The 14,322-nt window shown below is 39.5% G+C and overlaps 1 protein-coding gene across 4 annotated transcripts; it reads right to left on the reverse strand.

Annotated features, from left to right (window-relative positions):
- Positions 1–7,528: 7,528 nt before the first annotated feature.
- On the reverse strand, positions 7,529–13,204 carry LOC114179067 (uncharacterized). 4 transcript variants are annotated; one of them, XM_085671507.1, is made up of 6 exons: positions 12,801–13,204; positions 12,608–12,721; positions 9,933–10,049; positions 9,077–9,249; positions 8,774–8,870; positions 7,529–7,807 (listed from the first exon to the last, which is right to left on the reverse strand). In XM_085671507.1, the coding sequence occupies exons 1-6, from the start codon at positions 13,017–13,019 to the stop codon at positions 7,793–7,795; spliced, it is 735 nt and encodes a 244-aa protein (XP_085527633.1). In that variant the 5' UTR covers positions 13,020–13,204; the 3' UTR covers positions 7,529–7,792. The 4 variants fall into 4 exon arrangements, with proteins under 4 accessions (XP_085527633.1, XP_085527632.1, XP_027921073.1 ...); XM_085671506.1 differs by having other exon boundaries at positions 7,529–7,787; positions 12,801–13,202; XM_028065272.2 differs by having other exon boundaries at positions 7,529–7,787; positions 9,933–10,013; positions 12,801–13,201.
- Between the last annotated feature and the right edge of the window lie 1,118 nt (positions 13,205–14,322).

Here is a 14,322-nt window from a genome sequence, read left to right on the forward strand (position 1 = left end):
TGAAGTCTTACTATCTCCCTAATGTACAACTGGGCCAACTTAGCCATGGACATCCTCAAGTTCATCGCCAAAAAGTGAGCACTCTTGGTCAACCGATCCACTATCACCCAGATGATGTCATGTCCTCTAAAAGTCTGCGGCAGATGAGTCACAAAATCCATGGAGATGCTGTCCCATTTCCACACCGGTACCTCCAACGACTGTAGAATGCCACCGGGTCTCTGATGCTCCACCTTCGCCTTCTGACACGTCAGACAAGCGGATACAAACTGAGCCACATCCTTCTTCAGTCCCTGCCACCAGAAAGTTTCCTTGAGGTCCTGGTACATCTTAGTCATGCCAGGATGCAAGCTAAGACGACTCTTGTGCCCTTCCTCAAGAATCAACTTCCTCACCTCTGCGTCATCAGGTACGCATACCCTGCCCTGAAACCGCAGTATACCATCCTCACCCAAAACAAAATCTCTAGCCTCATCTGATCCAATCTGTTCTCTAACTTTGTTCAGACTGGCATCCAATAACTGCCTCTCTCTGATTGAGCCCAAGAAGTCACTAGATATAGTAAGAGTACTACACCTAATGGACTCGGACCCCAACTCCACCTGTATCCTCATGTCTCTGAACTTCTCTAGTAGCTCTACCTCTTTTATCATGAGATGTGTCGTATGTACCGTCTTTCTACTCAGAGCATCTGCCACCACATTTGCCTTCCCCGGATGATATAGAAGTTCGAAGTCATAGTCCTTCAGGAATTCCATCCACCTCCTCTGCCTCATGTTCAACTCCTTCTGATCAAACAAGTACTTTAAGCTTTTGTGGTCGCTGAACACCCGAAACTGAGCACCATACATATAGTGCCTCCAGATCTTCAAGGCAAAAACTATAGCCGCCAATTCCAAGTCATGAGTGGGATAATTACGCTCATGTATCTTAAGTTGACGTGAAGCATACGCCACTACCTTCTTCTCCTGCATTAAAACACAACCAAGTCCAAGATGAGATGCGTCGCAGTAGACCTCAAACGGTTTCCCCACATCCAGAATTACCAATATAGGAGCACTCGTCAATCTCCTCTTTAGCTCTTGAAAGCTCTCCTCGCACTTGTCCGTCCAAGTGAAAGGTTGGTCCTTTCGAGTAAGCAAGGTCAGAGGCGCCACTATCTTGGAGAATCCCTCTATGAATCTCCTATAGTAGCCCGCTAACCCCACGAAGCTCTTGATCTCTGTGGCTGATTTAGGACTTTCCCACTTTACCACTGCCTCGACCTTTGCCGGGTCCACTGAAATCCCCTGGGCGGATATCACATGTCCTAAGAACTGAACCTCATCCATTCAGAACTCGCACTTGGACAACTTGGCATACAGCTGCTTCTCTCTCAAAACACCAAGCACTAACCTCAGGTGTTCTGCATGTTCCTCCTGAGTCCTGGAATAGATAAGGATGTCGTCTATGAAGACTACGACAAACTTATCTAGGAAAGGTCGGAAGATCTTGTTCATATAGTCCATGAACATTGCTGGAGCGTTGGTCACACCAAACGGCATAACCACGTACTCATAGTGGCCATACCTCGACCTGAAGGCTGTCTTCTGCACATCATCAGCCTTCACTAAAATCTGATGGTAACCTGATCGCATATCTATCTTCGAAAACACTAATGACCCATGCAACTGATCCATCAAGTTGTCAATCCTCGGGAGCGGATACTTATTCTTGATCGTCATCTTGTTTAGTTGCCTGTAGTCCACACACAAGCACGAACTCCCATCCTTCTTCTTCACCAACAATACTGGCGCTCCCCAAGGCGAAGTACTGGGTCGGATGAACTATTTCTCCATCAGATCTTCTATCTGTTTCTTGAGCTCTACCAACTCTGCAGGAGCCATGCGATACGGGGCCATCGAGACCGGGCCTGTTCTTGGGACTAGATCGATAGAGAACTCCACCTCTCTGCTGGGAGGCAACCCTGGTACCTCCTCCGGGAACACATCTACAAAATCCTGGACGACTGGTATCACAGACGTCGTCTCCCCTCTCTCCACCTCCATATGCGTGAAGACCATGTAACACTGCGCACCGTCCTGTAGTTCCCTCATGACACCCTGGGAAGACACCAACTCAGGCTCCTCTGAGTCGGGAAACAACAACTTCTTCTCCCGACAGTCTATCAGAATGCGATTGGCAGAGAGCCAATCCATTCCTAAGATCACCTCCAACTCCTGTAGAGGTAGGCAGATTAAGTTCACCCTGTACCTGCGCCCTTCTACCTCCACTGGAAGCCTAGCACACAAGGACGACATCCTGACCAAACCTGACGCCGGAGTAGACACCGCAAGCTCACACTACAGCTCGCGCACCAACAAACCCAACCGTTCCACACAAGCAAAAGACACAAAAGAGTGTGTAGCTCCAGAATCATACAACACACAACATCTCATCCCAAAAATCACACAATAACTCATAACAAGGTTACCTGAACCTGCAGCCTCAGCTCCGGTCATGGCATAGACTCTGTCCGTCGCCTGAGGCCTGTTGCCTCTATCCTTCCCCTGATGCTGCTGGGGTGTCTGAACTGGAGGGCGTGTCGCTGCCCTAGAAAGGTTGGGGCAATCTCTCCCAAAGTGGCCTTCCTTGCCACAGTTGTTGCACCTGCGGTAACCCTCCCTACGTGGACAAGCATACCTCGGGTGGGGTCCTCCACATGTGTAACACTGCACTCGACCCTGCTGAGAAGGAAGACCCCTAGACCCTTGAGACTGATGGTGTGGTCTATCATATGGTCTCCTCCGCTCCTCATGTCTAGGCCTGGACCCAGATGGTCCACCGATCCTCTGAGGCGGCTGTGGCTGCGGTGGGCGCTGACCTTCCACCTCACGCTTCATCTTCTCCATCACTCTGGCCTTCTCTACCAGAGCAGCAAAGTCCTTGATGGACAAAGGAGCTACCATCAAGCGGATATCTCCCCTGAGGCCGTTCTTAAACTTACGACATCTCCACTCCTCATCCAGTGGCAGTGTATAGAAGCGGATGAGATGCTTGAACCTCTCAGCGTACTCAGTCACGGTCTTCCCTCCCTGGGTCAACTGGAGGAATTCCACCTCCTTGGCGTACCGGATGCTGTTAGGAAACTACTCTGATAGGAATCTCTCCCTGAAAATCTCCCATGACACGGGCTCATCCCTCTCCTCCAGGATGGATCTGGTGCTGCTCCATCAATGCTCCGCCTCTCCCGTGAGCATGTACACAGAGAACGCCAACCTGTTCTCTACAGGGCACATCTTCGCATCATAGATGCGCTCCAGGTCCTTCAGCCATTGGTCTGCGGCGTCAGGACTAGTCCTCCCGTCAAACTTCGCCAGGTGGTGCTTCAAGAAATCCTCTAGACTCCACTCCCTAACTGCAGGTCGTGGTTCAGGACCGAACACAAGGGCAGCCGCCCTGTTCTCCTCCAACTGGCGGAGGGCCTCCATGTGCTGCCGATGAGCATCCTCAGCAGCTACTCTTGCAGCCTCCATCTGCTGCATCACAGCCTGCTGCTGCTCCAGCGACGCCGCCTGTCGCTGCATGGATGCCTCATGCTGCTGCATCATCGCAGCACTCTGCTGCGTCATCGCTGCTACCATCGCCTCTATGGCTCTGGCGATATCTGGTGCGTCCCCTTGGGATGATTGAGAAGCTCGACAAGGAGGTGCCATAGTCCACTGGCACACAGAAAATCACTTGGTTAGACTTGATAAAGGCAAGAATTTTAACGGAATACTCAGAGACACACAGAAAAAGCTAAGCGGACAACCCAAGTCCACAGACCTAAGGAATGATCGTTCTGATACCATAAATGTAACGTCCCGTTTAATTTATAAACGCAATTAAAGGAAATGCCACACATAAGATAGTATAACCACGCAGTCCTGGGATTTCCAACATCACCCCTACAAAACTAGGCACACCACGATGCCAACAAAAGCAGAAAACTGTTCAACTAGAAGTTTACAATCTAATAACCATGAGTACAAGGGGCCATAGCCCTAAAGAAACATGACAGAAAGAAGTATAAGGTACAACCCAGATGGCTAGGTAGCGGAATCGTCGTTCCCTTGTTGACCATGAGAACCTCGCCCATCTGCTCCCATCAACCAAGTTGATGATCATCGCAAGGAAGAACAGCCACATACAACACAACCATGCAACAAAACGGGTAAGCTAGAGCCAACACATATTCATCATACAGTTAAATATATATTCACCATCTCATATCCATATAACACCCGAACATGTTATGACTCTTCATTCAATACACTACGACTCGACTCGACTCATCCGAATACGTATAACTTAGTCGAATTCAGCGGATGCTTGCACTTGTGGTGGATACCTCTGCTCGAACCTGAGCTGCTCATCCACGAGTTATGTGTTACAAATGTTACGATGAATCAAATCTCCCTCACCACAAGGTTAGCCCTTAATGAATTTCAAGCCTCCTACTACTCTCACCACAGGAGTCAGTCCGCTCTAAGTGAGACTAACTGCCCCTCAGAGTGTCAGGATACAGTCCTTACCTTGAATCCTTACTTAGTTATATAGATGGGGCACCACCATGGACACCCACTAACAGGGGCCATGGGATTACGTCCCGACCACTGAAGCGTAGCCCCGGAGGTCTCACCTAGAGACCCCAAGGAATTACACGCTGACACGAACCAACATTCATAAAACATCATTAGGAGAACATCAAAAGCATGTTTATAATTCCATACCCATCCATGAGATTTATTCCTCGTATGCATCACATTTTGAATCCATACCACTGATCATCACCATCCCATGAGTCTAGGGTCTCATCTCATATCAATACCATGTTCCTTTAATTTCAAACCACACATTCATTTCACATGCTAAGTCTCATACCAACCCATCATCCACAATTCATGAATCATGCCGAAATATACTTCATGCTCCATTATATACAGATCACTCATCATACAATCATACTCAACCAAAACAGATCATTCAGGGACCAATAGACATTCAAACACAGCACAGTCTCGCCCAGCAGCTCGCTCAGGCTGAGGGGTCTCGCTCAAGCGAGCCACCCCCTCTGCCTAGGCGAGGGCACAAGAACTAGAGCGTGGGCAATGCGGGATCTCGCTTAGGCGAGATCCCTCTCGCCTGGGCGAGTTGCCTGCTCGCTCAAAAGCCACAGCAGCTCGCCTGGGCAACCATTCGTGGAGAAAAAGGCTTAGGCGAGCCTCTGTTAATCTCGCCTAGGCGAGAATAGCTCGCTTGGGCGAGTTTATCAGTGTCCGCCACTGTTTTCACCTGCAACAGACGTAAATACGTACCACAAGCAACAATCCCACCGTATCATACATCCATATCGACAGGTAAACACAAAAGAGAATCACCAAGCACACAAAACAACATACTCGCACCAAACAAACAAAGGATTCTAGCTTCCCCGTACCTAGAATAGCTAGCAAGCGACCTAACACTCCCTCGACACCGAACGCACGAGCACAACAGCTCAAGAAGAGAATGGAAGAACTGAAAGGATAGAGAAACAAGAGCACGATATGGGTTACTTGGAAGCCCTAACGGGAAGAAACGAAAAGGAACAATGGAGACGAGAATGGCTAGCATAGTACTTACATGGAGTAGGAAACGACCTCGAACTAGCTCGAAGACGGCAGAATCCTAACCCTAGTAGAGCGTCACGTGAGAGCAAGGGGATGACGGCTGGTTCTTTTCTGAAAGTGAATGAAATGAGAAATTAGGACAACACTAAGGGTTCTTATATCATGGGCCAGCCTTTAGGCCCACTGTTGCAGGGCAGCCCACTAACTTTAGGGCAGAAATAAAAATGGGGCCTTACAAATATTAGACTTATGCAATAGAGAATAAATGATATATTATTAATGTTCAAATAGAATCATATAATATTTGATTGATTGATATATGATGTTTTGGATTGAAGTAAGATAGGCATGTATATGACATGGTGTGATGATTTAAGATTTTATAAGACTATGATGTTTGAGTTATGGTGTAAAATGTGGTGAATGTAGTAACTTTCAAGAGTGAGTACTATACTAATGTAATATTAGATGGTGCATTGAGAAGTGAATTCACTTCTCAATATACACAGCACACCCATAAGATGCATGAATTTAGGGTTCAACTAATCATAAATATTAAATTATGAATAATTCTTAGATTTTTTTTTTACACATATTGTTTTAATAAGTAATTCTTTTAAGTTCGGGTTCGAATGAAAAAATTTAAATATTTTATATGAACCAAGCATACAAATTGATTAAATACATTTTGTTTTAGTTATTGCATAAGAACTTTGCTCTGAGCAAAACAATAATAATTTAAGGTAGTTCTTTTGCCGTTCCCCATTAACTTATATATTGCACCAAAATGGTATTATTAAAAATTAAAGTGTTACATTGGTTTGGCTGTTATGAAAAATTGGTTTTTCGACCCAACTTAATTCCCAAAATGCAAACAAGAACAACATTAATAACGAGTTTAACTAAAGAGAAAAAAAAATTCTAAATTACACAATGTGTGTAGTGTTTTAATGTGTCTCAGACAAGCTCGCTATGAATTTACCCAATAAGCTCATATGTCAACAAAATTCTCTTAGCTAAAGCAAAAGGAAAAAGGAAAAGGTTCCAGCATAAAGTTAAGGTAAAAACTCATCTCCTAATTTTTCCTTTTATTAATGCTAGTGTAAGTTAAGACTCCCTCTCTCTTTTCTTTCGTTTTGTTTTTCACTATTGCTTTAAACTCAAGAAAAAAAAAAGGGAAAAAAACGCAACTCAAACCTCATCTATGTATATCCATTACTAATCTCTCCAGCCGACAAATTGATGGTTTTTTCGGCCGAAACATTGAGTGAATTGATCAAACATGTTTTGCATGTTCATACATTTATCTTTTTAGATTTTTTTCCCCTGGTCCAAATCCCTATGTAGCGGGAGTTGGCACGTTAAATAAGTAAGAACCTCACAATCGTTTATTGTTTTTTCTTCATTATTTCAGCAAAGAATATACTTTCTCCCTTTTTTTACTAGCAATCTGAAAAGTGTAACAAAATTCATTGTTTACTTTAATTCTTGCTTCTTCTGTCAAAGTAAAGTTTTCTGATTTCATCTCATAAAAACTTGTTCGTTTAACTTTGGAAAAAAGAGGAACCTAATTCACTTAAATAATTCAGTAAAAAGAATCCCATGAATAATTGGGTCTCGTTGGGTCAGCTTCTAAGTTACGGGATTTTTTTTTCATGCATCATCGACTTTATCTAAATCTACCATTTATCAAGTTTAAAAATTATCTTTAATCGAAGTACACATAATTGTTTTTCAAATTTTAAATTCCTACTGTCGATAGAAATTTAGTTTTCGGAATTAAATTTTCAAGAGCATATTAATTATTCCGACATTAAACTTATGAAAATATATTTAGAAAAACTGTAATTAGATTCGAAGTATGACACTGATTTCTTGAGTTTTCTGCACATCAATTCAATAAAATACAAATATATGCTGATAATTTTATTCGTAACCATCGAATATTTTGCATTTAGTAAAGCAAATAGACTGCTTGAAGACCGGCGATGAGAATGATAAATATTTACATGTTGCAGAAGGTGATGCTGTAGTTCAGTTTCAAATATTACAACCTTCGTCATCTCCAAGAAGAGAGAGAGAAAACGGGGCAATGGCCACATTGAATGATCGTGAGCCTACTCTTTCGACATGGATCATTTCATAGTCACCTTCCTGCATTATGATACAAAACCCTGGTTTTATGTGCGATGTGATGATGACGCATCTGGAAATCCTCCAAAGTGGAAATGCATCTCGAATAAAACAAGCAAATGCAAACAATAAATCTAAATCATTTAGAGCTTAAATTACATTTTTCCACCGATTTCCATTCTGATGAAGAAACTACCAGTGTTGCATGCTAAAATCATGATACCAACTCAATCTATATTAATGTTAAAAGTATTCTTTGAAACTTTTAAAAATAGGATGCATCCATGAACCAATCACCCTGACTGAAGCATGTCAAAACAATGCTTCTAATTTTGCTTTATTTTTTCCCATGGAAAGATAGTTGATTATGCAACTAATGACAGTTGCTAGGTTTGAAAACATGGCAGCGTTGCATCCACTCAAACTTAGTGCCATGTATGTTTATAGAAACCCAGTTCTGGCCTGTTTAGTGCAATATATATTTGATTGAAACAAATCAATCTTGAGAGAATACGTAAATAAAAGGAATGAGGATATCAGGTGTTTTTCTCCTTCTCATTATAATTTTGGTCTTTCTGTCTTTTTTTCGTTAAATATTTAACAAGTTTAGAACGTGACAACATTCAATTGGCTTGTTGTCAACCCTTGACACATTTTATGTATCTTGATTATACTCTTGATCTTTCTGAAATTGCAACCATGAATGATCACAGCGAAACCAAAAGTATAAATACGCACATCACCACGTTAACATTTAGTGTAACATCTAAAATATCTGTTAAATATTTAATAAAAGATTGACGGAAAGACCAAGATTGTAGGAATCCACTATCAAGAAAATCCAATTTAGGCCATGGGAAACGGAAGACCAAAATTGCACAATTGTAATACATGTGGATCAAAACTATTGTACTGTATTTGAATTTGATTGCATAATACCTAAAGTATTGAAATATCTCATGCTTCTGATTATCCCAGGAAATTGCAACAACAAAAGTAAATCTTACCATTCTCCCATTTGGTGTGCTCAGTGGGCAGGCTGAAGAGTATTCAAAACTATTCCCAGGAAGTATTAACGGCTGTTCACCAACAACTCCAATTCCCCTGTCATGTGGAAAATAAAGTACAGAAGTTATTTTGAATTTATATCCCCTTAAGTTTCAACAACAACGTTCTTTTTTTATTAAGTGGGTTACCAGTATCGAAGTAACTGTGTTTTGCCAAGAACTATGTGCCACATGAGTTTAAAGTAAAAAAACAAAACTTTGGAAGAATAACAACATAGGAAAAGAGAAGAGTGATTAACTCACCAGACATTTTCCGTCTTCCCATTAGCATCAGTTATAATCCAATGCCTTCTAAGAAGTTGAACAGGGTGGTCTGAGTTATTGGTAATTCTTATTCTATATGCGAAGAAGTATAACCCCTTTGAAGGCTGACTTCTGCCCTCTATATATACACTCCTAACTTGAACCCTAATTCCCTGAATAAATCACAATTAATGTTAATAATTTCAATTAATTTTGGTGTGTAAAGTATTCTGTTTCTCATGAATTCAGCAATAGCATTTTTTTTCCTTCAAGACTTTGAAGGAAAATAAATAGTTTTTTTACTGAACATTGCTAATGCTAACTAAATTAGAAGATGTACCATATTACAAAAAGCCACGACAACAGGAATAGTAAAAGGTCTGATAGAAATCTAGGGTTTTATTTTACAACAAAGAATACAGAATCTTCTCCATTTACAGCACTGCAGAGTCCTGCACCTTCTTGTGTCCAAACGCCCTAATTTCCTTTCAAATGATAAGATAAGTCCCTCTCTCAAAGTCTTCTTTTTTTATATTTATTTATAGGAAACTTGCCTAATTTCTTCTAACTATCTCAGCCCACTAACCTTACTGACTAACTTTCTCACTAACAGACACCTAACTGGTATTATGAAACTTATGGAGAAATCATCAAATACAAATTATTCCAACAGAGATACTCAACATTTCCATTTCTGAACACATGGTATATAACTAATTATTCTACCAATACAATCAACTTAAAAGATTGCTTAAAAAAGGGAAGTTGCTTTACTAGTTAATCGTATTTCTAATTTAACTAGAGAATAAAGACCTGTTTAGGAGACAAAAGTATGTAATTGAAATAGGGATCATACCAAAGTTGTAGCATCACTGCAGCATTTTAAAAGAGAGTGTGGGGCAATTTTTTTTAGCTCATCACGATAACTAGCGGCATCCTGGAAAGACAGAGGAAAAGGTGTCCAAGTGTAAAACTAACAAATACACATAAAAGTACAAGTCACGTTTTGTAAAGTCAAGGTGAAAGATGCGAGGAGAGCTGATCTGATAGAGGATTAGAAAGAAAATGAATGTAGACATATGAAAGTTGAGATATGTACATATCACGCCATTTAATGGTGGAACTGAATATTGAAAGAAACAGTGTTTATTGAATTTTCGAAAACTGGGTTACAGACCAACAATATAATAATTTGAAACCAATTGGAAAAGAATGTACACTTTCACGTTATTTTGACTATGATTACGATTTTCTCTTTCAAACATTAGTGGAATTTTACGATATTCATTTATGTACATCAAATGAAATAATATTTACATCTTAAATGATAAAAAAAAATAGTTTAAAATTGTGTTCCAAAATTATAATCGAGCCAAAAGACAACATAAACGTTAGAGTTCCACATTATGTAAAAAGAGACAAATTGAATTACATATAAAGTGAGAAAAACACAAACTTATTTGTCTTTAAATTTTTGGGTTGTTGTATCTTAATGGAAGACAGTTGTCTGATCCTTCGTCAAGAAAACTTTCGATATAAAGACTCGTCTAAGCCAGTCACCAACATTAATCTAACTTTATGACAATGAGTTTATGGGTCTTCTACCTTATATGGTGCCCAACTTGCTCATATCTATCCAATGTTGGATTTAAACCCACACTTGGATTCTCAACCGTAAGAAGCTCAAAGACCTTTGTAATCTTTATCAGTTTGCTCTCATTGAATGAGAACCTGGTGCACTTGTTGCAAATTACGGATTACAGTATGATAACTTAAAACCTTAACTGCAGGCCCCAACTCGTTCGTGGTAAGAGGTAAAATAACATATGGTTGAGAGGATGTTTGTTTAAACTTCTTCAGTAAGTAAATGTGAAACCAGGATAAATCCTGGCAGTATCAAGTAGGTGGAGATTATAAACTACAGATCCTATGTGTGCCGAAATTGGGAATGGATCAAAGTAGCACACGCGTGGCGTCACACCACTGAATGCTATGTATATGGTTGAAGCTTTAACAGTGCAAAATCACCCACCTCTAATTGCATTTGTCCCCTTTTATCTGCCTACTGTTTCATATAATTCTGAGCCTTTATTAAATTATCTTTCAATTGCTGTAACAATTCATCTCTAACATGCAGAATCTCCTGGACAACAATAAGATCCTTGGAATGAGCTTCATAGTGCACACAGAGGGTGGATCTCTACCATATAAAGCTTTAAAAGGAAACAAACCAAGCCTATGATGCATAGAAGAATTATACCAAAATTGAGTCCAAGGTAACATTGAATACCAAGCCTTTGGATTATAATAGACAAAACATCATAGATACATTTCTGAGGTTTTATTCAAAGCTTCTGTTTATCCATTCATTTGTGGATTATAAGAAGAACTCATAGCTGGAGTGGTACTTTGTGCTTTAAAGAGGTGTTGTAAAAAGAACTAAAAAAAACTCTTATCACATTCTGAAACCATGGATTTAGGAAACCATAGAGTCCAACTATGCTAGTAACAAAAGATTCAACCACTATTTTTCTAGTAAAGTCTGCCTTTAAAGGAATGAAGTTCCCAAATGTAGACAGCCTATCTACTGCTACCATGATGGTGGAATACCAGTGAGAATGAGGCAAATGTGTCCATAACAATGTCTTCCCACACATGTAGATGAATGGGCAAAGTTCTAATAACCCCAAAGGTAAAGCATGATCTACCTTAGCTTATAGACAAATGGAGCATCCACCCACACACTGTCTTATGTCAGGTTGGATTTTGGCCAACAAAATTGAAAACAAATGCAGTAGTTTTGGTAACACCAGCGTGATCTCCCACTTTAGGGAAATGAAATTCAAATAAGATTTGCTTATTCAACTCTTCATTACACATAAGCACAATCCTGCCTCACCAAAATAATACTCCATTCTATGTTGTATGATTTCCCAGGTGTTTCTCTTCGTTGGACTACCGAATAAATTGTATGAGTTGATGGCTAATCCTATTGATCGGTTTGTGGGTTGTAGGTTTGTAGATCCCTTTATTGAAAATATTCCAGGTAAGGAAAAAGGCATTGTGTCAAGTTGGAGTTTTGTATTTTGTAGTTAAGTTATCTATAAGTGAAAAAGATTCATACCCTTATTATCTTAAGATTTTGGACTAAAGGTGGTGTCAAGTCTTTTGTATTGTTGCTCATGGTGCACTAATGAAAATCAACGTAATGTTTCTCTCCCAAACACCATAAGGAGATGGAGGGTGATGATTCTATGCTAGCCTACTACTATGGAAGAGACTCGGACTTAAGAAGTTTTCACATTTAAGATAAGGAATTTAAGGGAGTTCTTGTGTGAGAGGAGAATTAACCTAACTTTTGAATTAACCTAACTTTTGATTCTTACACTCCAAATGCTCTAATAATTTGACATGAGAGTGTGTCCAGATTATTTGGTGAGACTGGTGTGAAATTTACCTAATAATAATAGAGAGTGTACTAGAAAAAATCAAGATAGATCCCGCACAAAATTCAAATAATAGGTTAGACACCTGGAATCTCTCTTCCGCAATTGCTTCCTTCAATAGTCTCCTCAGACGCAACACAGGCTCCTCGTCCTCAAACAACTTCAACGAATCTCGAATTCTGGCAGCTTCCTTGTAATCCTGAAGAAAAGAAACAAAAAAAGCCATGTTCATCTCCGATTTAGAAAACAAGACAGCAACTAAACTAAACTAAACTAACCTCAGATTTAGCAGCTACTTGCAACTGTTGCTTGAGAAGAGCGTAGGTTTGGGTCCGAGAAAGAAAGGAGCTAGTGCTACTGCCACCACTGTCTCCCTCCGAAGCACAAGCTACGACCACACTTCTACATCTTCTTCTCACTCTCGCCTCCGAACCCAGCAACAGTAAATTCCCTGCACTACTACTCCTCAGACTCACACTTAACGATAACGATTGCATTTTTCGATCGATGCTATTGCTTCCGATTCTGCCCCAAACCAATCCTAATATTCTTCTTCTTATTATTATTACTCCTCTACTATCTAAAATCACACTCCAATCATCCTACCATACTACGCCTCCCTGGTATCTACTGCAACACAAGCGCCTCTTCCGCGGCAAAAGTTAAATTACAATGTACTTTCCAAATTAGCCATTCAATTTATATTTATTATCATAAGAAAATTGTCTCCTTTACTGTTACTTTGGGAAAAATGTATTTGCTATTTCACACAATAATTTTTTTAGTTCTTTGTAAAATTATTATCAGTCCTTCGATAAAATTTGTCGAAATTAATTTTAAAAAAGTTTGTAATTCATTTTTGTCTATTTGCTAATACTGTAAATTCATGGTAAAAATAGATATGTATTTTTGACTTGTCAGAAATTATCTTTTATTTATCTTTATAATTTTTTAATAAATACCTAATGTTGATGAGAAAAGCGTTAGATGTGTGCATGAGGGTGTTATAGAAATTGTAGCATGTTGTAAAGTATTATTCCCTAGCGAGTTATTATTGATTGGGTTGGATATTCTGAAATCTGAAGACTCTGAACCCCTATCCAAATTTCCCACGAATGGACAAGAAAAACACATGTGTCGCAAATAGTTATCATGAGATATTTTGTGGTGGGTTTTTGAGGGAGTGGAATAAAAAATTTGCATGTTTCTTATTCTCGATCTTCTCTAATGTAATCTTATATTAGTTGCAAGTGGACACGTGTTATCAACCATATTTGGAATTGAGTATCAACTTATTAAGTTAACCCTTTGAATTTTATAAATAAAAACTATGTCATTTTTTGTTAAAGATGGAGTCAAATTAACTTTTTAATGAAAATACTATTAATAAACTGGATAAATATTTTATCGTGGGACTCATTTTAGAAAAATAATTCGTCAAAAGTTTTGAAATAAAGGGACCTCTTACACTCTTACAGATCCATGTAACAGATTCTCCTTTTTTTTCTTATCAGTACTATTTGTTAATTTTGACCATTTTTGTTCATTTATATGCATGATTACTTTCCTCCTTTGATTAAATAACCTAAAAAACCATCTTAGTTTTTATTCTTCCTTTTTTTTCTTTTTTTTTTACGTTTTTAGGTTTTATGCATGTGAGAATAGATAATAAAATATTAGTAGTACAGTGAAACGAATCATCTTTCGAGGCCACGTGTAGGAAGAGAGACGGCTAATGGGAAAGATTTCCAAAAGAAAAAAAGAAAGAAAATCCTATGAAAGAATGTTTATAAATTACTT

This window comes from Vigna unguiculata, chromosome 3 (genome assembly GCF_037176805.1).
Source record: "Vigna unguiculata cultivar grain cowpea cultivar isolate G323 ecotype 2 chromosome 3, ASM3717680v1, whole genome shotgun sequence".
Classification (NCBI taxonomy): domain Eukaryota; kingdom Viridiplantae; phylum Streptophyta; class Magnoliopsida; order Fabales; family Fabaceae; genus Vigna; species Vigna unguiculata.